Source organism: Strix uralensis, chromosome 2, assembly GCF_047716275.1.
Source record: "Strix uralensis isolate ZFMK-TIS-50842 chromosome 2, bStrUra1, whole genome shotgun sequence".
In the NCBI taxonomy this organism is placed as follows: domain Eukaryota; kingdom Metazoa; phylum Chordata; class Aves; order Strigiformes; family Strigidae; genus Strix; species Strix uralensis.
Genome location: NC_133973.1, coordinates 38,547,033 through 38,574,903, shown reverse-complemented (window position 1 = coordinate 38,574,903; position 27,871 = coordinate 38,547,033). Strand labels below are relative to the sequence as shown.

Here is a 27,871-nt window from a genome sequence, read left to right as displayed (position 1 = left end):
GGTATTTAAACAGCCCTAAACTGCATACTAAAGGATTACTGTTTTGTAAACAGGTGCTCCACAAAAGCAAACAGGCTCATCAGTTACTTATGACTATGCTTCTGGTTGCTGTAATGCCTTCTTGAAGAAGGTGATTCATCTTTCAGGGAAATTTGAGACCAACAGACTAGGAATACACTATATTGGACATAATTTAGGTGAAATAATCTGTTTTACAGGTTGGGGTTTTTTTTTGGTTGTTATTTTACTCTCTTCAGATTAAGGAAAAAATTGCTCCCTTGGAGCAGTGGAGTTAAAACTACTTCCAACGATATCACCAGGAATTATTCTCAGGCGCTCATTTAATGTCAAAGAAATGATCGAGTGCTCTTTTTACAAGGCCATGTAGTGATAGGACGAGGGGAAATGGTTTTAAACTGAAAGAGGGAAGATTTAGGTCGGATATAAGGAAGAAATTCTTTACTGTGAGGGTGGTGAGACACTGGCACAGGTTGCCCAAAGAAGCTGTGGCTGCCCCTCCCTGGCAGTGTTCAAGGCCAGGTTGGACGGGGCTTTGAGCAACCTGGTCTAGTGGAAGGTGTCCCTACCCATGGCAGGGGGGTTGGGACTAGATGACCTTTAAGGTCCCTTCCAACCCAAACCAATCTGACTTTATGGTTAAATACTCCTGTGTCTAGAAGACATACTACTCAGAACACATACTATTCAGTTAATCACAGATTAACCCTTTAAAAACAAAATATCATTCAAAATCCTCGGAGACATATTCTCAGGTAAAAAGCTGTAAAAATTTGGCACGGCATCACGAGGCTGCACCAGCCCTAGCCAGTACAGTCACATACAACCGCTTCAGCCAGAGGTACTGGGCTCAGGGCTGCACTGTTCAGGGATCACACTTGGATGACACCATGCCAGATGCTGGGGAAGCAAGAGTAGGAATAAATAATGCTTCAGTGCTAAGCAGAAGTACATCTTATCTTCAGAGCACCCATGTCTGTCTTCATCTTTGCTGAATAAGGCTCATACACACTGGATGAAAGAAGTTTGAGTTTCTTGCTAGAGAGGAATCACTATCTTACAATAAAAAGTCTGCTCATTTCCTGAAGATTTCTGATCTAGTGGAACACGGTGATTTTAGAAATTTAGAATTACAATCTATCTGCCCAAGCAAGTTAACACATGGGACTTGCACAAGAGGAAGTCTTTTCAAATGAGTTGTCACTATATATGCTTGGAACCATTATTGAAAGTTTGATGTCCATGCCATTTTAATTAACAATTTTGAAACAACAACAAAAAAAACCCAAGTCACACATATTATGGAATATTTACCTGCTAATTCTTTCTTTCATTGAAGCTGCTCCTGCATTACAAAAGCATAATAAAAATCCCCATACTGGTAAGAATTAGAAAACATTTTTCTTCATTTGCATAAACAGGAAAACCCAAACAAATGAAAAGGCTGAGGATTGTCCCTGGCCAGGAACTGGTTAAGCTTTTTGAAAGTGTGCTCAAGATTTCTTGAAAACATTTGTCTTTCAGCCAAACAATACTGTTAAAGAAATGTGAATGCTTTGCTTTAAAAATGTGCTTTTTCAGTTCACAGAGAACAGTAGTGTAAAAATAAATCATCCATGAAGCATATTCTGATTTTTAATTTTATCCCTTGATAGATCAGTTGCTGCAAAATCCCTTAACAACCAAGGAAAAAAAAAAGTTACAGGGTTCACATTTTAAAGATTGTCGATTGTGTAGACCAAGTGTTGCTAACTCACAGAAAGATTTATGGGTGACATAACCTGAAAACACCGGATTCTATTCACGTGAAGTCAGTATCTTTATAGTAGTCTACAAGGTTGGTAAGGCATTTCATTGCTTTCTCACACCTTGCTTTTCTCTGGCAAGACCAGCTGCGATCACTCAGCAGGTCCTAAAGAACTAAGTCACAGAAAAGGAACAGATTTTATATTTCCAGGTGACAAGAATGAACAAATAACATGATTTGGGCAATCACTTAAAAGCACATTAGTGCCAATTTCACTACACTTTACACTGGATGATCAAGTTGCTTTAGGACTTAAAAATTAAACAACCCAAAACCTATTTGAAGGAGCTTAGCAAGCCAAAGGCGGATGGGGGGAGGGATTCACAATGAGTTTGAGTTTGGCAAAACAAACCTGCTTTACTATTCAGCTACACTGAACAGTAAAAATCAAAGTGTATTCAGCACAGGGCTGATGATTTGATCATTTGCACACTACAATTAAACGTGCATTTTCATGGATATGCTCTGTTTTTAGGAGGTGGTGAGAGTTTGAATTTATTATTAGGAAACCAAAACATTTCACTTAATTGTTTAACATGCGAGATTTTCATGAGGGAATGGTTACTTACATTTCCAACAGGATTCCAAAATTACATTTTGCCTATTCAGCTCTAAAAACTAAGCTGAATATAAGGCTGAAAAGTTTAAAAGACTGATCAAAGTAACAGAAGTCAGAAAGACAATAACAATACAGCACCTAAAAATGGGTAATTCACACATTTTTGACACCTGTGTCTTGCATAGACAAATACTTACTCATTTTTTTCTCCCAAGATGACTCAGCTTCAGAAAATAAATCTTAAATCAACATAGTTACAATTAAATGCATGTGTTCCAATTTTTCAAAATACCAGGGTGTTTTGGCGTTTTGTTTAAGTGCTACAAGTCTAACGGTTTTATGAAACTATCACCCTTTGAAAAGGCTTTGTTTCATCCTTTGGGCTGTCAAGTTCATAAAGTCAGGAAGCTGAACTGCCTTTTAATTCCACCAGAAACAAATAGATATATTATTCATGCATTAAGTCTTTGTGGCCCTACTCCACTAGAATATCCATAAACCTGAAGCTACTTTTAAAGCACAGGAACCGGGAACTCCTAATTCTGCAGTGTAGGTCTGCTTTCTGGCCATATTTTGAACATCAAAACGGTATGTGGTGCACACCAGGTCAACATGAATTGCTGCTCTTCTAAGCCCTTCATCCACACCCTGGTTTCCACTGATAGAAAACCTAGCTATGCAGGCAACAAAGTTGGAGAGTTCTACAAAGGTTCCCACTAGTGATCAGGGACCAGAACAAGGAACTGATTCTCTTGCAGGTAAGTGCAGCCCGACATGCAGCCTTACAGAGCTTCCCTGAGGTCAGCAGGACTCCACTTTGACCCAATATCCAGACTGAGGAACTCTCTGCAGAGCCAGAGCCATGCCTGTCAATTCTAAATGCTTTCCAACATGATTATTTCTTTGGAACAGTCATTTAAAAATACAAATACATCCTAATCGATTTGGAATTAATTTCCTAAAATGCAGTGTTTCCAAAGTTAAAGAACAGGAAATTGCCTTGCCTGTTACAGAAATCTTGGAAAAATTGGATTGAAACCCCTGTTTTGGATTAATGACCAAGATTATCTTGAAAAAATATTAGAAGTTTCAATAATCATAACTGCAGAAGAATGAAGAATTACATTGATTTTAAAAACAAATTAGTTCTATTGCATATGAATAGGACTTTAATGGGGGGGGGAAATCATACATGGGTTTAAAGTTAGTTTCCCTGTAAAGACTTTTTAACTAATGTGAACATGTACCTTTCCTGAATAGTGATGCTTTGCTTAAACCAGCAATCTTTCTTACACATCAAAACACTAAGGACACTACTTTTTTTTTTTTTCTTTTTTAAATCGTGAAAAGAACAAGTGTTTCTGTGCAGTTCATACCCACTACAGAATAAAAGACAAGGTTTGAGTTCCCTATGTTAAGCAATACCTTTGATTGCATCGGTATAGCCTTTACAGTTTTAGGAATTCACATCCCTATGTTTTTCGGTTTCTAATCTGACAGTAAAACTATTCCATATTCCCCCCCTTTCACAGTAAACTTTGTCAACTTCACTTTCTAGGTATTGATAAACCAGCTGAAGACAATGTTGCAAATGTTTCAGAAGAATAAAACTTCTGCTGCATGTAAGGTAGGGGGAATAAAAAAAGCTAACCAGGTAAGAGTTTCTTTCTGTAAAATAAACTTCCGTAAGTTTGCAAACTCTGATGCCTAGTTGTTTCCAGTTGAATTCCAAGTGGCACATAAACCACATATTCCTGAACTCTCTTCCAGCCAGCTGTGTAGATATTTTAATTATTTTAATACCTTTTAATACTCTTTTTTTAAGATCTCAGTTCTCATAGTTTTGAAGTGTGGGCAAATGCCCATTGCCACATTATCTCCAAACCACAGAAGTTTTGCCCGTTTTGGTTTACCCTTCCCTTCACTGCTGGCTACTTGCTAACCCAACAGTTCTGTCAGCTTGGCTGCTTTCTAGACTACCTTGAAGCAGGCTAGGGAAAGCTCTGCTGGTAGAACTGAGGCAGCATCAACTGGTCAGGGAGGGAAAGGAGATAGTGAGAAATGGCCTGTTCCTCCAACATAGGTTGATTTGGAAAAGCACGTATTTGTCCACAGGCCTGCACACACTGAAAAAGTAGACTATTCATCTGCCTACGTGCTAGAAATACAAAGATTAATGAGCTATTAAATATGAACAAGAGTAGCTGAATAAAAACTCCAAACAAACCAACAAGTATAACCCACTATATAATGGAAACTGTGGGGGTGATGAAGCACTTACGGAGTTAAATCAAACACAACTAAAAAGAAAAATACAGAATCTGTTTCTCAGTTCTAGTCATCTCAGGTATCCTTTGCAGCAGCAGGACGTTGAATGTTTCCAAAGGAGCATAATCTGTACATGATAGCTGTCTTTTTAAATGTTTTGGGGTCAAACTGGATTTGACAATAGCCTTTGACATAGTTATGCTATATCAAAGCCTTCCGAATTAAATCTTTCATTATTCATTTACTATGCTTTTTAACAAACATGGCATGTTAGTGGCCAAGCAGAGAAGTTAGAAGAAAACAAATTCATCAGAAATTACCACTCCAGCTGGAGTAGATCATTACAGCATTTGAACTAAGAAGCAAGATCTGCAGCCAGGAATAAGCAAAAGCCATAGCAGAAGCATCACCTGTGTTGAGTAAAAGCCAATGCCAATTTTTCAAAATAGCTACTAGTCATTGAAAACTAGTATTATTCTCCATGTACGTATGCCAGTGCTACTGACCATACCAACTTACACTTGCCTTGGAAGACAATCTTTAGAGACCAACTTCCAACCGTCTGAGTATGCCAAAAAGTACATGCGTTAATCCTGCTGAAATCAATGGGACCTAAGCTCATGCCTGAGTGTTTTGTGAAGCAGAAATTAAGTATTCAATTAAATATTTGCATCTGTCAAAGGTCTTTGTTCAAATACAATGTCTGAAGAGTCTAAAAGCTAACGTCTTCTTCCCTGTCATGTTAGAAATGCAACTAGATTTGGTCTAAATAAGAAGGAAGTTCTGGCTTTGATCTCATCCAACACTGTGACAAATGGACAGGGGGGAAAGAGGATGTTGATCATACCATGAGACTCTTGGAGTCTGTTATTTGTACTTAACAATGGGAACTACAAAGTTCCAAAAGTAAGTGTTCATGGATAGACAGACACAGACTCCAAACTTTGGGAAAAAAAGAAATGAACTGTTAGCACAAAAAAAATGCCTTTTCATCACTAGCTTTTAGTTTTTAAATGACACACAAAGATTTTCTACTCTAATAAAGCCTGCTGTATATTCTGGTAGTGACCTTCAGATTTGAATAAATTTTATATAAATCAGTAAGATATATTTCTTTTTGCATTAGGGGAAAATATTTCAAATGCAATAAAATAGCAGAGTGATAGCAGAATTCATGACTGTATAGTAGGCAACTTTTCATTTTTCAGATTCAGTTGTATAAACTATAAACTGTTAAGCTTCTCTAATAACTGGAAAAGTTGTGGGTGTTTGAATTTACTTACCTGAATAGTCATTTAGCAAATATCTTCAGATACAAGTCTAGATACAGAGTTAATGTAATTTGAATATTAGTTTACACATAATATAAATCAATGTTTGACAATATCAAAATCCCATCGAACAGTGGGCCCTTCTTATGCTATTATCAAATATAGTATATCACTGTGGGATAGCTGAGAACCATAGAATGCTAGTGTAGGCTTGTTTATTAAATTTGGTCAGTTTTCAGACCTTCCAAATAGGAATACTAAACATTTATTTTTCCCCTCTGGAAATTTTTTTTTTTTTTCCCCTCCTGCTTAATACAGTCGTCATCCCAATTCCTAGTGAATTTATAAAAATATTTTTTATCCAATAACCCCGGCAAGGTAAAAATAGGAGTTTTTATAGCAAATGATAAACAGGCTCACGGACTATGAGAGAAACTAAACTTATTTAAATTGCCATACATTCGCTACTGAATCACACATCAACATTTTCTTTTTATGTGTGTTGCTGTCCACCTCAGACTAGCAGTTTTTAAGGTGCAGAAGCATCTTTCAAATATATGCATCTAACTTAACGATCAAGTTCCACACACTAGTGTCAACATGCTTTAAATTTACATCACCTGCCCATCAAGAGCTGTGTTAAATAACAGCACTAATTGAAACTGCATAACTTTTTAGAAATTGCAGCACTTCCAATTCATAGAACAAAGGGGTGCTTATGTGGTTCTTTATATTACTAGATATAATTTTCTGAAGTAAGAAAAAGGAAAAGAAATGAAAGAACAACACATTTGAAAGAAGTTGCTGCACCTGCAAAAACACTCTTTAAGCTTACTATGAAATACAAAAAAGTGCACCCTTCTATATCTACATATAAAACATATTAGAAATAAAACTTGTGTAAAATGTTTGCTGTGCAAACTATAAAAACAGTCAGTCAGTCCATTCTTTTTCCTAAACATTTTGTCACACTCTCTTGCTTCCTACTGCAGAGAATCACTGTTATCCAAGACCAGCCCACTGATATTTGTTGTTGAGAGATCTCCATCATCTTCACCGCTGTCTACAGACTCATCCTCACTTTGCCCTGCCATCATAACTTGCTGAACAGCCAAAGTAGCACCATCGGATGACAAAGACTGGAGACTGTCTACATTCATGTTGACTGGAGCTGTAATTGTTACAACAGCACCTGGAGAAGCATAATTGTAATACTTTAGCACCCTTCTTGGTTTCTAATCTCAAGTAATACATATTTATATATAACAGAGTTTGTTTCTAATCAACAGGAAGAAAACCTAAGGAACTAAATGAAAATAAAAGCTATATAGGTTGTCAAACACTTAAATATCAGAAAATGCCAGAATTAAGTTGTCCAGGAATTTTAAACTTAGCTGTGTTATGGACACCCATTACAGCAATTCTCCAGTGAAGGCATCACAAACCCATTTCTGCAAAGTATTCCAGCTTAATTCATTGCAGAAAAATGGGAGTGTTCACAGAGATCCAAGGTGGCTTAAATGGATAAAGCTGTTGTCAGATCCAGTGGAGGCTGAGGGAAAAGTTGCTACAAAATGGAAAGCAAAAAAGCAGCAGGCAGCAGGACAGAAAGGACGGTCCTGAGATTAAAGCAGTTACTTATCTTTCTGAAATTAAGTCTATTTGTTTGATCTGATGCTAAGAAAGTTACTTCAGTCTAAGTCCTTGGAGGCTCTATTACATTTCTCTGCTTCTCAGTGTTCAACTTGAAACACATGAGGCTTATATAGAATTGCAGAGGCTCAGTCCCTCCAGCAACAGTGAAAGGAACACGAACAGGAAGAGGACTCACAAAACTGAAATTGCAGTCCAATACTGCTAATCAAACAGAATGCTGCTGACATGTGTACACATACTGAGAAAACTTAGTTGGCACATCTAACCTTTGTTCTGTCGGTTCAGAACTTCTGAAACAAAAGCAACAGTCTCTCAACATGAATTCCAATAAAATACCCCCCAAAACACAGAATGGTTTTGAAGAGAGAAAAATTGACACATTTCTGTTGCTTTTCCAGATTAAAAACACATTTATACTGAAATATCAAGAAGCTCCCCTCCCCCCAAAGGCATCAAACCCTTCATTTCCCTGTTACAGAGGAATTAACTTTATTATCTGTGGTTTAGCCAGTTCTCCTTACCATCTGACATCGTGAGCTCGTTAGACTGCTGCTGAGCAACTCCTGAGGCAATGGAGTCAGGCCAGAACCTCTGAACTGGTCGGTTCTGAGCTGTTTTCTTCTTTGTTTTTGGAGTTTCAGAACAACTGGAATCCAGCATCGGCTGAAGAATTCGCCTTCTAGCATTGATAAACCTAAACACAATCAAAGGCAAGAAGTACTTATGACCAGTTGGCTGTAAATTCTCTCTCCCTCAGATTCTGAAAGTATGCAGCAGGAAAAAAAAACAATTAAGAATATAAAATCTTCTCCCTACCAGCTTGGCTTGACACTCCTTTTAACATGTAAAACTGCTTCTAGAATACTGGCATCCTTTGATTTTGGCAAACTAGCTAGGAAAGTACTTCTATCATTTTGCTGCTAGCAGCATCTTCCCCCCCCACCTCAGAAGGGGAAATTCTCCAGACAGCATGACAGATGTACATTTCAAGATCTTATTAAGAACTAAGCACCAGAAAACTTGCTGACAGCACAGCTCAGAAAGCCGATACTCCTCTCATTAGGGTTCACCTAAAATCTAGCCCCTGCCTAACCTAGTTTGTTTGGTCTGGTTTCATTTACTTCCTTAAACTCCTGTATTACTTATTTTATAGGCTTTACAAGGTCTGGTTCCTGATCCAAGAGACAATAGCAAACACATTTTTCAGATCTTTCCCAATTCCTTTTTGTTCCTTGATTTTCACTTGTTTATTTTGCATGCTAATTGCTGCCCTTCCCTTTTCTGCTAGTGAACAAGAAGATGATACTTAAATCACATCTCACTTAGCTACCAGCAGTTAACTGAATCAATGTCAACGTAGCCAGGTGTGGCAAGGAGCTGTGACTGAGGATAGCATCCCTTGCTAAATCTGACAAAACACATCCAGGACCCATCTTTACCTGCAATGGAAGGAAGTAGGGTGCAGCTGGCAGGTCCACATGGTGTAATGCAATGCTTTGCAGAGACATTAGTCGGATCCCAGTACCACAGAGCTCCGTTACTACCGTGTCACACAGGCATAGTTACACTGTTCCACTTTTGGAACCAGTGTACTGCCACTATCTTGAGTATTTCCCCACCAGAGCCCCTCTGCAGTCATGCAGCCAGCGTCATCTTTGAAATCTGAGGAAGATCCCTGTTGGACTTAGCTGCAATAGTTTTAGGAATGAACACCACAAGCAGAATAGGATGCATGTCAGCACCCTCGCTCCTTCTTCTGCAGGGGCAGGTGTATTATCTTAAACCTCTAGTGAAGATAAGACATGCTAAAACATGTTGAAACCATGAACTAGAGTAGTTGAGGTACTGACACTCTCCATTTGGACATTATTGCTCAAAGGATACCACCCTCTGATAGGAGAGCAGAATGCATATCTGTTGACATAACTTCTTAACATTTGCAACCATGATTACCAGAGAACACTTTTCAGACCTTCAGGTCACTAAACGCCTTTAAACCTCAATTTCTTTATTTGCAGAAGAGACATAAGAGTACTTCCATCTCTTTCAGTAATAGAACAGAATGTAATTCCTTAATGTTGCAAAGTTTCTGGAGTCCTTATATAATTTAAAGGGCACAAGTATTATTATACTTTACCATAAAAATAATATGCTTGTGTATCAGTGCATAATTCTTGTATTTTTATATGTATTTTGTAACACAGGTAAACCAGGAAACTCAACTCCAGATGTCCAGGTTATACCCTTAACTATTTCTCTATGTTGTAAGCATGTGGAGACAGTGACAGATATTAAGTAAGAGTTTTTGCTCTTACCAATTGTTAACCTGGAGTAGTGTCAGATTTGTTTGTGCTGCAATCTGTTTCTTTTCATCCTCTGTTGGATATGGATGCTAAACAAGACAAAAAAGCAAACAAAAAAGGCATAAGCTTGTTTCATCTCCTCATCAAAAATAAGGACTCCTTTATTACAACTGATTAAAGCTGCTAGATTAAGACCATCTGACTCATTAAAAAACAAACTTTAGAAACCTCACAAACTTTTATAGATAAAAATCATTTAACAAAGAGTGCTTTACTACATGAAACTGATTTTATCCTTAAAAGTGTATATGATACCATTAAACAGCTGATGTGTAATTCAGAAGAAAAAGCTTCTCATGGCTGACAGTCTTTATTAAACAGCATGATCCCTGGGCAACACAGCATGTGACAAGATCTGATTAGTTATGCTGTCTAAAGGCAATGTCATATGAGAGTACTGACACACATTTTCTAGTTAAATAAAGCTATTCTGAACTAAATGGATGAATAGAGCGTACGTAACGTAAGAAGCGTACACGCAGTTTCCTTGTATCATTTGTCTGTTGTAAAATAGTTGTAAAAGACAGAATATCAATCAACTAAACATTGTGATATAACTTGAGACCCATTTATCCTTTCAGGATAAGTATTTATGCAAAAGAAAGACATTCTGCTGAAAGTACAAGTAGACAGTAACACACTTGGTATGCATTAGAAGGATTGTTGGAAAAGGAGATAAAGCCAGAAAATTTGAAATTCTCCTCTACAAAAAAAACCCCAATCAAAACCACAGATGGAACTACTTTCCCTTGTGCCATGAACCAGGGTGGAGAGAACGTTAAGTCCTCAACACAATGAAGAAAGATCCCTTTTGAGATCATGATGTACAAATGTAACTTACTTATTAAAATAATAAGAAAGTCAACCAACGTTCAGCTGTGGAACTACTCCAAATGACTTCAGGGAAAACTGAACTGAGATTACACAAATGACAACAGAATAAATTCACCTTCTTTATGAAGTAAAATCATAAGAGACCACATAAAAGAGTTACATAAAAACCTGTGACTCCTGGCCATGTTCAGTACTTACCCCTATGTGCTGAAAAAGCCAAGATCTCATCACATTTGTAGCGTGCTTGGGAAGAACTCCTCTTTTATTTTTTGATGAGCCATCATCTTGATGCAAGATGCCAAGATCTTGGTTTAATTGCAACTGAAGCTGCACATATAATTTTAGAAGAAATAAGGCAGTTAACACAGTAATAGCAGTATTCTGTATCAATGTATGAATAACTCATTTATAGAAGGAATGAAAAGAAATTAGGCTTGAGGCATGCTGCTTATAAAAAGCTACTTTATTTTCTAGGGAAGACTTACAATAGCAGCTCTCCTACAATAGCATTCCAAATATCTTTATCCAGAATAAATGTTGTATCAGATTTCTACAGTTTTCACATTTCATGTAACTTCTGTTTTAAGAAATTACAGCTGCTATCAGGCTGTGTACGTGATCCTGTGACAACAGTCAAATGCTGATTTACTGTAATTTAGAATAAAATCCACCTACGTTAATGATCCTCTGTACTAATCTACACTACCCTGGGGATCTGATTGCCTTGTCACTCTACGTAGTCATTTGCACATGTGAAGAGCACTTGAAAAATACAATGCTGAATATACTTACTGTGTGCAAACATAAGCAACTATGAAAACAGTAAAACAGTACTGGATTTAAGACTTAAACGAAGGACTTAAAGTAAAACTAATTATTATGCTAGAGGCTAGAGTTGCAAACAAAGATGATAAAGGTCCTGCTAAATTAATGCATTTAAATTCTCAAAGAGCAAGAAGATATATATGGTAGAACCCTTAATTCACCTTACAACACACTTACTATTTTCCTAAAGGTTTGTATTTCTTTCTTACTTTTGCTTTCTTTTTCACTTCCTATGGATACATCAAATAATTTGCACATCGGTTATCTGAACATTAGGGAATACGTTCTTAAATGCTTAAGCAGAGATAAGAAGAAACAGCATATAAACTTCATATGAGATTATATTTCAGATAATTATAACTGAAATAATTCTAAATCAGGTTTTTCAGACAATATGGAGCAATTTCTTCAAGCCGGTCATTATGCCTATGTCCTGTACGAAACAAGTTTTAAAATGAGGTTTAAGTTATCAAATTACAACAAATATATCTTTGGAGCATACTTTTATTTCCAAAATGTTTTGCATTCTAAATAATCTGCTTGTATATGGAGGCTTTATAATAAACTTTCAATAGCACCTCCACAGCATTCTGAAACACTGAAAAAAGAAGAATTTGAAGAAGCATTTCCTACAGATGACAAGGAATACAGGTCCAAACCTACGCATAAGTGAGTTTGGAGATTCCAAAAAACATGAAGAGTAGCCACAGATATATAATGGAAGGTCAAGTCCTTTTTTTGTTTATAGGCATTATTTTCCACCCAGCATTTTTTTCATCAGAGGTATAAAAAGCATTTTCCTTCAAAACCACTTAAGTCTAAGAGAGTAATCCTAAACATTTCTTTCTGAAAGGCATCTGAGGAGAGAATGGCATACATTCTAGGGAAGAATACGGGCAAGTACATACATTCTACTGCCAATAAGAAGATAAGGATACTCTAAGCATACTTTTTTGGTTGGAAGGTCAGAAGAAGAAGACAAGATGGTGAGTCAGTGATTACCAACAGATTTTATGCTGTGATGATGGTAGCTCCTCATTCACCTTTTTAATTGACTCCAGATTCCTGCTCCAAGAGAAAGCTAGCAAGGTTTTCTGTAACTGAAGATGGTCTAGTTTTCATGTTTCCTTTTCCTCAGTTGTTTCTTTGAGCTCTCCAGATTCAATTCTTAAGAGTCTCCCCCAAAAAAAGAGTGCTGGCCCTTATCTTTTAGGGTATGATATGAGCCCAATGTGAGGATCTCCCATAGTCTCAACTGAGTATTTTAAAGGTTTTATGGCAAAATGCTTCTCAACACACATAAATTCTGAAACACATACAGTTTCACAGTACTAGTGGTTGCCATCATGACAAAAAGTCAAAGTTCTGACAACAGCAGTGTGGCACCATAATGCAATATAGTAATCTATCCAACCATAAACCTAGTTCAACAATTAGAAAAGTTGTATTAATTGAAAAAGTATCTATTTCATTCAGAGCGGGTTTTGGTTTGGTGGGTGGTTTTTTTGTTTGTTGTATTTGGGGGTGATTTTTTGTTTGTTTGTTTTTTTAAATCCATGTACCTACACTTTTCTCCCATCAGCAAAACAAGATATTTAACAGGTAGGAACTACGATGACCTGTCACGGCAAGGGAGATCTGTCTGGGACCTTATGCCAGGTTATACAACTTGTAACTCCTACAGCAGTGCTTGCGTTAATTTTACATTAGTTACTATGTATGTGTACACAGAGCTCATTCTGACAGTGTGTCAAATTTAAACCAAAACTCTTAAAACCAGTAAGATTTATTTCAACCCAGAATACTATTCTGTGAAGCCCAGGAAACAAACCTGAGAGTTCTGGATCCGAATAGTCCCAGGTGACAGTGCTTGTGTCACCACTTGACCTTGTGGAGTGACCACAGTGACTGGCTGATACACTGTTCCCCCTTAAAACAAAACAGCAACAAAGATTATAGGTAAGTAAAAGACCTTCAAATATTATTCTCTTTAAACACACAAACACATCAACACTGCAGACAATACAACAATTTTGATAATACATCAACTATTCTTTTCTGGTAAGCATGCAAGATGTGCTCTATGCTACAGTAAAATTTTTCCCATCCACGAAAATCTGTAAGAAATTTGATTATGTTTCCCTGTATTTTAGGCATTCTAAATCTATTTTCAAAGGAAATCTATACTATCACACTATAAAATAGTTCACCGTTTTAATTGAGCTAACTCTTCAGCCAACAAGGGTCACAACACCAAAACCACACCTCTGTGCGTCAAGTGATTAGGGCAGTCAGCTGGGTGACACCTAGACTTTTGGGTCAACTAAGATGACAGAATCTTGGGTGAATGGACAAGGGGGTCCTGGGACCAAGGCCACAAAGCACATATTGTGTCTCGGGATAACCTCTCTGCAAGTATATGCTGTGGGAGCAAACTGCATTGCTTGGTTGCATTTGTAGTCAAAGTTTTTTTTCCTGTTTGTTTGTTTTAAAACGTTGCTCAGAAGCAAGATAAAACATTTCAGTTCAAATGAATACAATAATAGAACAACTTGGATATCAAAGATTTCACAGACTTGCAGGTGTGGTTCCAAACTCCATTAAGCATGAGACAGCTAACAAGTGCAATATTTTAGGTAATGCAATGCTTTGTCAAACAGAATTCTTTTTTTGAAGGGGGGGGGGAAAAAAGTAAAAAAAAAAAAGAAAGAGTAAAACACCCCAGTCTCTGAAATGTCTTTTAACAAAAGTAGTGTTGCACAGAAAGATCTCTTATTATTATATATGTAACCTCCACTCACATATGCATACTTGGTACACATATAAATTAAATGAACATTCAGAAACCAGTAAGGCACTCGACTGTATTATAACAACTTTTCAAGTATTAAAGTTGAAACACATTTTAAAAACTATTTGTGTATTTTTTGTAACAACTATAAAAGAAACCAAAATTAAGAGCAAAGTGCCAGTTTTTCTTTACGGTGTCATACCTGCTACTGTTGCCATAGTTACATTTCCCTGCTGCAATGCTGATGCTGGCACCATAATCCCTTGGGGACTGAGTGTGCCTGCAATGGCACTTGGAATTTGCTAGAAAAATAAAACAATTAGTTGCTTGCCTTTTTTTTTTTTCTAAAAAATTTTTTAAGGAGATAAAGCATACTTCTGTAATTTTGGCTCTAAAAATACATTTGGAGTTTAATCACAGGATTAACTTCAAAGAGAAAGAGACTTCAGTAGAGGTTCATCATTACCTACATTAACTTTCTCATTATCACCAACCATTACCTTTGAAAACCCTCATGAAAGCAACTGTTAGAAAAGATGTAAAACTATCTTGAGAAATTTTAGGAGATAAATTATTCTAGGTATATAAACACTAAGAGAAAGAGTTTCCGAACGCACAAGGGAAAAAGGACAGATGAAATGGACCCTTGATGCTCTCTTATTACAAGCATCAAAGATTTAGAATTTTAGTTACTGCCCTAATTCCTTCAGTTTCAAAATAACGTATATTCAACATGCCCAATATGTTTTACTCTGCTCAGGATAGTTCTTACTCAGCCCTGACCATGAAACCTTTACACATTCCTTAATATGTATGAATAATCTCCATTGTTACGAAATGCAAAATTCAGTCTCTCCTGTCTCTACGGAAGACTGTAACAAACATACAAAAAAAAAATATCTTTTAAAAGTTGTTTTTATCTGATTTTAGACTCTCCTTTCCACGCTTCCAGACACCAAAACCTAAGTAAGGAGTCCAGACAGTGAAGTTTAAAGGTCATTATTTTCAGTATACAGAGCATCAAACACATCAGTAAGTCAGAGAAGAGCCCTCCTCTAAGACTAAATATCTAGTAGGTACTCAGATGGCAGGGCTCACCTTCCAGCACCTAACAGCAGAAGTATCAACCATAACATACTAGCTGTTGTTAATTAACTGTTGTCAATTCACTACAAAAAATGCAACTGGCTATTGCATTTAGGTAATGTCAACAATACGTAAACTGAGGTTCACATGTACAGAAATGGGTACTGATCATAGCTACAGTCACCCCAGGTGACATGCAATGACATACATCTCAAATATTGCAACTACAATCCATTAGACATTGCCTATTTGTTCCAGAATACAGATTGTGTATAAAAAGTATCGGTCATCTCAATATTTTAATGAAGCAGACCAGACTAAGGAGACCTTCTTAACAAGGAATTTTTTTTTCTTCTCCTTTGTTAATTCTGTTTCCTAGCCTCCTTCCAATGAAACAGCAAATCCAGGCTATTCGGAATATCTCCATTTGCTGAACTGAGGGAAAATCATAAAAGGAAGACAGACTAAAAAGGTAACTCTGTGTTCTGGCACATTTCAACACATGTCCATCAGACAGTGGCACACAGGTGTGCACAAAAAATACATCTGTTTCTACTCAATAACAGATTTTGAGAAAGTGAAAGAAACTGTAGAAACTCTGTTTGCAAGCTAATAGCAACAGAAGCATAGTTATAACTTCTTAAGGAAATTTAAGCAAAAATACACTTAACTATATTTGAAACATACCTGAGATTGCACAGGTGAATAAGGACTTCCAGGCTCTCCGCTTAATAGAGTTTCACTGTTCATTTTTGTCTTCAGGCAGGCAATGTAACGACTACAGAAATCCTTGCAGAGTTCATTAACCTTTTCTAGCTCAAGCAGATGGATACGTAGAACTTGGATTGCTTTTACCATCTAGGGAGAGAATTGGAAAAAAAAAAGTTAGAAACAAAACAACTGTTAATTTAAAAAACAGTTAGTGTGAGATTTAAGCAAACACTACTTTCCAGTAAAAAAGACCATCCAATTAAAGCAGAGTTACTATTTGCTAAGTGCTGACTAGAGTTCTCTAGCTCTGACCATTATGCTTCTGAAATGTGACAGGAGCATGTCTATACGCAAAACCTGTATCCTTCCACTGCATAAGTAAACTACCATCCAGGGGAAACAAAACATGACAACAACATAGTCTTTGTCTCTGGGACACATTAGAAAGACAGAGTATAGTTAAGCTGTACGTGGAGCACAGAATGAGCCTGCATGTCCACGTGATCTTTAGCCCCATCATACAACTCTAGGTCATATACCACACAAGACTGAAAGTGAAGGAAAGTAATCTCATCCACACGTATTATTTGGAAAGCATGGTTGGAACAGGCTTGGGAAGCAACAGCCATCTTGAGCTACATATCAAAAACATCAGGTTCTGTTCCACATTACACCCTGACCCAAGAAAACAAAAAGTGTACAGATGAATTTGAGACACACTGAGAAGACCCTTCTGGGACTTAGCACAAATTTGTCACACAGATTGCTAGAGGGAGTGAAAGGTACAGTAAACAGCCTGCCATCTCAGTATAACAAAAACACAATAGCTTTTATTTTTCTATAAAAATCAGAATAAAGAGGTCCCAAAGTTTGTCACATTGTTCAACAAAGCTTAAAGTAATCAAACAGTTCTTCAGCCCTAGAGCTCTGAAGTTCCTCTGCAATTGTATGTCAAAGATTAATAAATCTGAGGTAAGATCTTGTAGTAACCTTCAGGTGAGGAGACTGTTTCTGAAATATAAACTATTAAATACAAAACACTAAACCCAGTAACAAATCCATGTTTGAACAAAAATTGAAGCACAGGAGATATGTACGTGATGAGAATACTTACCGAGCTTACCACCAGAAAAAGACTCGTAAGCTTGGATAGCTAATGGTATTACATACAGCATAAAAATAGTTTAGGTGATTCTAAGGGTCATGGCAGAAGATCAAAAGCTAAAACCAAATCCAGATGGTCTAAATTTTCATGAAGCAGCAGGAAATTCAGGACATTCAAATATGTTCATAACACACTGGCAGAGTAATTAATTACTTTATTTTTCATACAGCATGCCATCCCCAACATGTACTTGCTATGCTAGATCTCCAAGAAAAATATCCTTCAGTTTTATGAAACTGAATATATTATAATTTTGAAACACAGTGCAGAGCTTGATTTTAGCAGTATTTGGAAAAAATCTGTCCTATACGAAGGATCATTTAACTGGCCAAAGCACTGAATTCAATGACCAGAAATGATAGCTTACTAAGTAATACACTTATTACTTCGAACTAAAGAAGCCAACTGGGAGCTGAAGTTGCCTTTGTTCAAAGCACATGAAGGAAATCAAGGCAGGCAAACTTCTGGCTGTGTTCCCCCCCCTCAACTGTGACAACTTTAGCTTTCACTGTGACAGATCTTTTCCCTGCTTTTTCAGTAGAAGGTATTCCAGTTGTATGACACTCACTCAGTGTAGACAATTGCGTGTTAAAATAAACAAGAGAAAAAGAATGAAGTGATAACAAAAAAGGAAATCTTACCCCTTCTCAGGGCTAAAAAGAAAAAAATCCAACATATTATCTTTAAAAGCACAGCTGCAGAAAAATCAAGAGCTGTAGACTTGAGGCAGTTGATCCAAATTAGTATCTGGTAACTCTTATGACCTACGACACCAAAAGCCTTTGAAATAGTAAGTGCAATGGCCCAGTCCTGGTGTATATAAAACAGCAATCTTCTAAAATAGCCCTCAGCAGTGGTTGTTGTTTAAACTGTGTTTAAGCACCTTTAAACACAACCAAGTTAAACTATGCAAATTTAACTAGATTTTAACACAAAACAAATGTCATCTATGTTTAAAGATATTCTGCTCCTTTCAGAATTATTAACGATTGTTTTGTAATACTGCAATAGTCAGAGAGTTTCAGAGACAAAAAAATTATAGAATACTTCATGTGTGGCAGACCAACAGCGAGCACATGTATTAGTGAATGCCTTAAACATTCAGCTAAAACTGAGGTAACAAAAATATGCCTTTGAGTACATAATATTTGATCGTATTAGTGATTAGTTTTGCTCAGTCAGGAGGACTTTTTTTTCTTAAACCATTACCCATGTTTATATTATGTATTTATCAGAATTTGTTTGGAGGAAGGATAAAATTCCTTCCTTCAGCTTATATTTAGTTTCAAATTGATGGTTGATTCTTGAAGTGAAAATTGAATTAAAGTCAAAATTAGTCATAAACCAAGAATTAGTAACGCTATCCAGGTTTCTGCAGAGCCACACACAGTCACACTACTCTTACAGGAAGCTGCGCTACTGTGGTTAGGAAGGCAAACAGAACTTTGTAAATACGCTGTGCCTGTCACCAGAACCTATTTACTCATTTACAACTACACTAATTGTGGCCATATGGCTCCTGCTCTCTTGCAGCATGGGTGGACCAAACTTAAATTTGCTGGCAGAAGTTCACTTCTTCCTTGAAACTAAAAAAATCAGGAACTCCTGATAAAATCACGCATGCTGGACAAAGGTAATAGAAAGAAATGCTTCCAGACAGATCACAGCAGCAGTAATATTTCATTCCTGTGTTCTTAAAAGGCACACCTTAAAAATCTACAATAACCATGTTTTTGTTATGTAGTGCTACTGAGTAGAATATGTCTCAGAACAATGAATTTTTATAACCCAATTGATTCAGCCTTTTCAGCTGTAGAAATAAACCTGGAGCATAATTTCAGAGAAACACACAAAGATGGAAGTAACCATGAGATGTATGTATATTGTTGAAACCGTCGTAAATAAAGATAATGGTAAACTATTAAGCAGAGAAAGATTAGCAAGTACTGGAAGTTTTTGAGTAAAACTGCTACACAAAGAATATTCACATATAAATATATCATATACTAAATTTGGAGACATCTTTAGCCCTAAAAATGCTTTAGATCGTGCCTGTGTCCTGTCTTTTTAGTCCCTTAAGCATGTGATACAAAGGGCAGAGAACACACTATGCACTACTTCAGTCATAATCCCCAACTCACCTTTGTTTATCTAAAACATATACCCACAATTTTTTATGGATTTCAGGGCTCATAGCATAAGCATATAGCAAACGCATATGCAGACAACATACATGAAAGAATCTCCATATACTGACAAGTAATCTTCTCACTCAAATGACTCTTCTCATTTGCAAAAGAACAATTAACATAAGTACATTCACAGCTCACCTACCTTCCTGAGCAAATCCTTCCAGGGCGATTTAGGTCTTCAGAGGAAGAACACAAACTCTGGGAGAGGGGGTATTTTGTTTTCATTTGTTTTGATTTGATAAACTGTCTCCCCTGTTTTGAGTCCCCAGCTATGAGACATAGCTAGGAAACGTATGGCTAGAGGTTTATGAGACAGTTCTGCACATTACAATAGTAAGAACACTTTTCAGAAATGCAAAAGTATGGCTTGTTCAGTCAAGAATATTCAAATGACATCTGCTGGCTTCACCATCACTACAACTTTTCCTGGCACAACTAAAAATTCAGTAGGATGGTCTTTGAGAAAAGGGTACTGAACCAAAAATCCTTACCCCAAATGAAACAAAAAACTCGTGGGGGTCTTCAAAAAAGGCAGTGTCCTGTTCAAATACAAAAGTGAGAGTATATTTAACACCCCTTATTTTATACTGTTTCTAGACTTGCTAAAGCCATAAGTATCCTGCTCTGAGTTCACAGCTGACCCTACTCTGTCAAGGAGGTTGGACTACAGAACTTCTTGAGCTTGTAATCCAACCGGCATCGTCCTGCGGCCCTATGAATGTGGGGAAATTTAAAAGGCCACTCATATATGGGAAGAGCTTACTCTGAAAAGAACCTATACAAGAGGTAGGAGCCATCCTGAGGCAACATGATGTTTCTGCAGTGGCTTGGCTAACAGTAAACAACAAAGAAGTGTTAAGTACTACTGCGTGTCTTAAAACATAATGTAATCTGTGAAAGCTCTATAATTATCTGCAAATACTCATGCTGAACAACTTCTTAAACATGGAGGAACCTGTCCATGTAAGTCCTAAGCACTAAAGGATACTAATGGAGAAGATGGTTCATCGGTTCATTCCAAGATCCGTTTTATCTGTGAAAATGAGATAGAGATGGCAAAGGGTAAGGAGCTCCAACAGATGATACTCCATGTTATGGAGATACAGCTGAGTGTGGTTCCAGAAAGAAGCAAGTGCACTTGGGAACCTCTGGCTAGCAATACAGACTACCAAGATTTGGTTCTTAACAGCAAACACATCTCTTCTGGTACTGATCTTCGATATAAGGACTAAAATCTATGTAAAGTAACAATCCAAAATGATATGGAGAACGTTAAAGCTCTGGGAAAGAAAGCACATGTCCAGTCTAGTGAGTAAAATGTAAGCACAAAACTTCAGCCTCCACTTCCTTCCCACAGGGACTAGGATTTGAAAAGGGGAAATCTGCAGAACTTTTTGCGGCTAATCGGCACTTACATCAAGTTCAGAGAAGATCAATGGAGACACAGACAGCATAAGCGACCAAGAATCAGAAAGAGAGAACAAAATTGTTGAAAATCAGAAGAAACCTGTAGAAGACATTCCAGGACAGAGGATAATTCTGGCTCAAATAGTATGCTGTGGCACAGATATCTTCTATAAGAGCTAAATATTTACTGAAAAAAAAAATCATAAACTTGCACCTCTCTTTTACCTCCCTGAATAGTCTAACTTGCGTGGTCAGTCAGTGAAGTTGGAAGGGAAAAGTTTCAAAGTTCTGTTCACAGCCAACAGTTCTTGAAGAGCAAACCACAGAAAAGCCATTTTCTTTGTGTATTTATTAGGGATGTACTGGAACTTCTGGGAGAGTTTCAGTCCAAAGACAACTACCTCTTCTGACTGGAAGATGAACCTGCGTTAAAAGTAAAGACATACCTAGAATGACAAGACTTCCTACATCTCAGAGCAAGCTGCTAAAATCTGTCCAGGAGCTAGCACTGAAGCTTCTCAGTTTTCTTTCAACAGATCTTAGAATTGAACTTTGCATTTTCCTGTGATATGCTCTTCCTTGGAAGGAAAAGAGACATCTTTTGCACTTCTCAGACAAAGGAAGAGACAACAACTGAAACTTCACGCTTCAGGGAAGCCATAACACAATTTTGTGGGTTTTTTAATGCTGCGGGTTTTGAACACAAACCATTGCTGACTATTACATGAATGCACATACAGAAGAAGAATAGCAACATAGCAATAGATCAAATAAAAAATATGCTGAATCCAGGTCATTTCACAGAGTACCTTAAAAATTCATTTAAGGAAAAAAAAACTTCCACAAGAAAGTGCCATTTTTTCCAACTCTTTTCAAATTCTTACAATCTCTTCTGAGAAATTCTCACTCTTCTAAATATGCTGAAGCCTAATACCAAAGTTCTGACCTGATCCAGAAGCCATCAGTACTTATAGAAATGTTCTCATCCATTTCACTGCAAACATCCTATTTTCATAGAATCATAGACTGGTTTGGGTTGGAAGGGACCTGAAAGATCATCTAGTTCCAACCCCCCTGCCATGGGCAGGGACACCTTCCACTAGACCAGGTTGCTCAAAGCCCCGTCCAACCTGGCCTTGAACACTGCCAGGGAGGGGGCAGCCACAACTTCTCTGGACAAGCTGCTCCAGTGTCTCACCCAGAGCGTGCTTTTTCAGATTATACCTAATCTGAATCTACCTTCCTTCAGTTTTCACAATGTGTCTGACAAACTCAGACTTGGGAAAGACACTGCAAAACCAAAAGGCCTCATAATACTGTTTCTGTGTTGACCATAACCCTTTGCCATGCCACTTCAAGATCACCAACTGACGCTTTTGGAGTGGTTAACTAGAAAGAACAGAATCCCTCCATCTAGATTATAAAAAAGGACTGAAACTTGGCTTACAGGCCAGGTTTAGCAATATATGGATATCCTTAAAATTAAATTTCAGGTGGATGCTACCTGTATTCCCCACTGGTGAAATCCTTTATACTACTAATGCAGGAAACCACCAATTAATTTAGAATGGGAACCATAATACCAAAGTAACAAAGTAATCTAGACCATAGTTTACTAAGAGCTACTCAAGTTAGAACAACCATACACCGCTCTTAATGAACTTCCTTTCTGGTCAAACTCATCTAATGCCTGTGCTGTCCACATTAAGTCTGTGGTCCTCTGGATGAAATCCAGACTTTTCCTTTGGAATATTCATGGCATTTCAAGCGAGTGCACAATGTGAAACATTGCCAGGATTGCAAGAGGCCCTACAATCAGTATCTGTTACCCTTCATAATTTCTCTTATCTAGGCAACTAGCCTATAAGCAGTATGGAGCCTAAAATGATATTCAGCTGTTTTGAAGCCATTAGTTTAGGTTTATTCACAAACACTGTGCATTGTAGTTGAGTTCTACATGACACTTCCAAAAGAAAAGGAAAACGCTGAAACAGCTGAATCAGTGCCCAATTTCCTTACTCTAGGCAGGCCTGTGACTCTTTTTGGGTAAGTACTATAATGGTCAATTCATCTCAGTTTAGCTCTGGCTCCAAATTGAATGACTGCTACCAAACAAGCATTTACACCTTATTTGTTTGAGTGCTGGGGTCCAATAAGAGCACAGGCAGAAAGCAAGCTGTTATCTGGCCTACCTGCTCCACCCTTCTGGCTTGTTCTAATTAGCAGTCTTCACTAACTTCTCCTTTCAAGTGAATGGTTGATTTAACCTTGGAGTTAAAAAGGGAGAGAGAGCAAGAACAGAAGACATAACAAAGGTGCACAGTATTAGAATCCCTCCCCACTAAAAAGAGATTTTTCATCTATATAAAAATGTATATATTTATGTGACACAAGGCAGAAAAAACTGCCCAGCTACAGCCTTCTCTGTGCAAGCAGAAATATTTCAAGCTGAAGAAGAGACTGAAAACCATACTAGCTATTTTGCAGCTTGACAGAAACTCTTCTGTTCATTGCCTCTGACAAAATTAACAGCTTGTCAGAATGTCAGCTGCTTAGAGTCCCCAGCCTTCAGGACAGGCAGAGGACAAGTCACACTCACATTTCATTTGGTATCTAGTAACAGAAAGTCATAGCTAGCAATATGATTACAGAACAGGAGTTCAATGCCAAAGATTTTTGACTTTGCAATGTGGTTCCAGTTTAAGACAGTACTGACAGCAGCCACGCAATGCAAGACAAATACTTCCACATCCATCTCAAGCAAAATCAGCCAGATTTGTGCAGCCCATTAACAAAGACAAACACCACATAAACCAAGAGACTTTGTCACCACTAAAATCAGAAATAGGTCAATCAGTAGGAAGGACTATTTGAACACAGCAGACCCATCTACAACCAAAGTAAGCTAGTTCTGAGAGAATGTTTGTGTACAACCAAAAGTATGTGAAGCAGACCAAAGCATGTAGGACCTTTGGGAAACCAATCTTTGAAGGCTCACAAAAAACACATTTTAGTTGCAGTTGGAAGGGACTCCTGGGATTGTTTAATCCAAACTCCCTGCACAAAGCAAGTTCAACTAGGGCAGGTTGCTCAGGGCCACGTCCGGTTGGGTTTTGACTGTCTCCAAGGATGGAGACTCCACAACCTCTTTGGGCAACCTGCTCCAGTATTCAATCACCCTTACAGTAAAAATGTTTATTCTTATGTTTTAATGGAACTTCCTATGTTTCAATTTATGTCCATTTCCTCTTGCCCTTTCACTGAGTACCACTGAGCAGAGTCAGAGAGTCTGTCTTCTTTACTCCCCCGGTAGGTTTTTAGATACATCAATAATATCGCCCCAGACCTTCACTGCTGTAGGCTAAACAGTCCCAGCTCACTGAGCGACTCTTCACGAGAGATGCTCTAGTCCCCTGATCACCTTTTTGGTCCTTTCCTGGACTCACTCCAGTGTGTCTGTATCTAGTAGTGGGGAGCCCAGAACTGTATCCAGCACTCCAGATGTGCCTCACCAGTGTCAAGCAGAGGGAGAGGATCACATCCCTTGACCTGCTGACAATGCTCTTCCTAACACAGCCCAACTATGTTGAATTTCTTTGCCGCAAGGATGCACTGCTGTCTCATATTTGACTTGGTGTCCACCAGGACTGTCAGGTCCTTTTCTGCAAAGCTCCTTTCCAACTGGTTGGCACCCCAGAGTCTATCGGTGCATGGGGTTATTCCTTCCCAGTTATTCTGTTGAGCTTCAAGAGATTCCCGTCTGCCTATTTCTCCAAAAGAGACAAAATACCTCTGAATGGTGGCACAGCCATCTGGTCACCAGCCACTGCTCCCAGTTTTGCAACATCTACAAACTTGCCAAGGGTACACTCTGTCCCATCATCCAGGTCATTAATGAAGATGTTAAACGGCATTGCTTCCAGTATCAGTCCCTGGAGTACACCACTAATGACTAGCCTTCAACTGGACTTCATGCTGCTGAAAGCAATTCTTTGAGCCCAGCAGTTCACCCAGTTCTCAGTCCATCTGACTGCTCATTTATCTAGTCCTTATTTTTATCAGTTTGTCTATGAGAACATTACAGGAGACAATGTCAAAAGCCTTACTAAAGCCATGATAAACTACATCCATTCCTCTTTCCTCATCCCCTGAGCCAGAACTACTACATTCCAACTATTACATTTCAGATGTACTTCTGAAAATAATCTGGGATTAGACAGATAAGGGAAAACTATATTTGTATTGAATTCAGAGTTACAAATTAAAAGAAAACCTGTGGCTTAGCAAGTCAGCAGTCCTGCTTCATGCAGAACTATCATTTTTGAGTAAAGTATTGGAGGCAAGCATATTCAAAAAAGTTTCTGAAGAAAGAGCCATGGAGAATTTTGCTGGTGTCTTCAAATGCACAGCTGATGTGGAAGAAGCACTCTGGAGGTGTCACTGATAGCAGTAACAAAAACCTAAACATACTACAGAGTGGAAGAGATAAAGAAAGAAGCAATTCCAAAATGATAGGCATTCCTGGTAGCCAACTTTCTGGATACCTGGGTCAAACCACAAGATCCTGAAACCAGTAAGTTATTTGGGGAATTCTGTGTGCAATTCATTCTTCAACAACCAGATTTTGTTACATGTACAAATTAGCATCTGTTACAAACTGCAGGTTTTAGCCTGGATTTAGTCTTCCTCAGAACCTAATGACTCTTTAAAGTATTTATGTCCTTCTCCCTCAATAATGCACTTTCCCCTGCCCTTCCTCCCCCAAATTTGCCTAAGTGCTTTCCTGTTCAAGAAAGATCAAGAATGTTGGTACCAGTGGCCCTCAATCTCCAAGGATTTCTCCACCCCAACAGAACAGCCATACTCTTCACAGACAGATCATCTCATTGTAACCCTTCTGAAGTACTTACTTCTGCTTACAAACATAAGACAATCATTATATTGTGCTACAAGTATTTAATAAATATTACACCACTCACATTTCAAATAAAAAGAAAATTTTAAAAAGCAAAGCACCCCACACCTCTGCTGCTCACACTAGGGCAGTAACTAAAGAGAATTATCATTTATGTCCCCTTGCCTTTATTTTTCTTCTTTCATATTCTATTTTTAACTCCTACAGTTGACAACAGTCATTCTGCTATAGGGTTTGTTCATGGAACTGTTTTAGTAGGTATGCCAATGCTTCCTCCTACTTAGAAAACTAAGTCACTGTCTGTATCAGTAAGTATTTCTCAGGTGAGCTGCATCAAAATTTGCTCACAAAGATCAAATGTTTAAAGATATTAAATTGAGATTTTGGGGGTTCAATTCTGTTCTAGTTGTAACTTTGGTCAAAGTGGTCAATGCCTGTTCTTCAGTTCTTCATTTATAAACTGAGAATTTTTACACTAATACTGAGAGTATCATTATGCATAAGATTATGTGTCCTCCTTTAGCTGCTTTTGATTCATTCTGAAGGGCAATGTTTTGGGTCACCTTCTAACACAAAAACTTTATTTGAGCCCCAAAAATGTTTCCAAACAGAAAACAAAAGCTTCTGTAAGACAAACAGCTCCACAGCCAAAGCTGTAAGAGAACTTTTTGAAAGCAGTCTTGCAGGTGGATTAGTGCAAAGTGAATTGTGTTAATTTGATCCATCCTTGAAGAAGATTTAATCTAAGGTGACTGACTTTATATTTACATAGACTAAGATCATTGATGCAATGTATTAAGATATTTCAGTCCTGGGCACTGTAACCTACAGTTAAAAGGATGTAACAAGTAGCTACGAAGGTAACTTTTTATGACTCTCTGAATAGAGCTGTAAAAGCCTTCCTCACTCTAGAACATACTGTTTTCTGCCTTCTTTACTCTCACACTGGTCTAATTATACATAGAGACACTTGTACCTTTATTTTCTATGATACTATTTAAACACTATCTTCCCAGAACTTAACTACACTAACGATTGGTCATAAATTGCTTGGAAAGAAATCAAGTTACGTAAAATGACTATTTAGGCTGCTTGCAAAAGCAGCCAAAATTGACTCCTTTTTTTGCTACAATATGTGCCCCTCCTAACATGCTGTTCACTGCAACAGTCCTGCCAATTCTAAACAGCATCTCAGATTAATTTGTTGTTTAAGTCTTGGTTTTATTTAAGAGTTTTCTCCACGTACATTACCTTCGCCTCCCACACAGGGTATTATTTACCCACGTAAATCTTTCTAAGTATCAGCTTTAAAACATTACCATTTCTGTTGTTTACAACCTCACATCAATTTAGTTTGTGAACTTCCATACTGTAAGTATCTTTTTCTCCTATGAGGTAGACTCAAGGATGAATACTTGTTTTATTAACACAGTCCCCTTAAAGGAACAGGTTTTCAAAAATGAAACAGAACACTTGACCTCTGTAATTCTAACACTCTTGAATGTGATAAAATCTAGATGCAACATGACTCTAAAGAGATGAAGGCAGGTAGACAGTTTAGAAATTAGCATTCTTGGGAGATGTGATTCAAGAGGGAGACTAAGGGACTGGGGAAATCACAGCTTGATCACAGGAAGGACTTTCAGAAACCCTGAAGGAGACAATGACATGAAGAAAAAATTTGTATGTGATGAAGAGTTTTTAAGCTCATCTTATAACAGCTCTTCTCCCACATTAACTAGATGAACCCTGATTAAAAAAAAGTTGGAAAACATTTAAATCAATTACGTGGTTTTGATAAATATGTTATACACTTGACACTCTCAAACTGATTTGCAGAGTCAACCTGGCTATGGCAAGCATATGTTTCCGTTCATCTTTAATACACTGATCTCAGCCAGTTTAGAATGGGAAATAACTGTGAAGGGCCCAGTGTAAGTTTACAGGTCAGAGGCAAAAATGGAGTCAGAAGAAATTTTAAAAAAATGTTTCTGAGCATTAAC

General features: G+C 37.7%; 1 protein-coding gene across 6 annotated transcripts in view; it reads right to left on the bottom strand.

Moving 5' to 3' along the window:
- Positions 1-1,240: 1,240 nt before the first annotated feature.
- The window catches only part of PKNOX1 (PBX/knotted 1 homeobox 1), a 47,028-nt gene continuing 20,397 nt past the window's right edge, over positions 1,241-27,871 (bottom strand). For 2 of the 6 annotated variants that reach the window (XM_074858424.1, XM_074858422.1), the window contains 8 exons: positions 20,038-20,085; positions 16,166-16,336; positions 14,595-14,694; positions 13,433-13,530; positions 10,975-11,103; positions 9,895-9,971; positions 8,101-8,273; positions 1,241-7,115 (listed from right to left, as the gene is read on the bottom strand). In XM_074858424.1, the coding sequence (XP_074714525.1) occupies positions 6,907-7,115; positions 8,101-8,273; positions 9,895-9,971; positions 10,975-11,103; positions 13,433-13,530; positions 14,595-14,694; positions 16,166-16,336; positions 20,038-20,085 (1,005 nt within the window). In that variant the 3' untranslated portion in view covers positions 1,241-6,906. The other 4 variants (XM_074858425.1, XM_074858426.1, XM_074858428.1 and 1 more) reach the window with 3 other exon arrangements.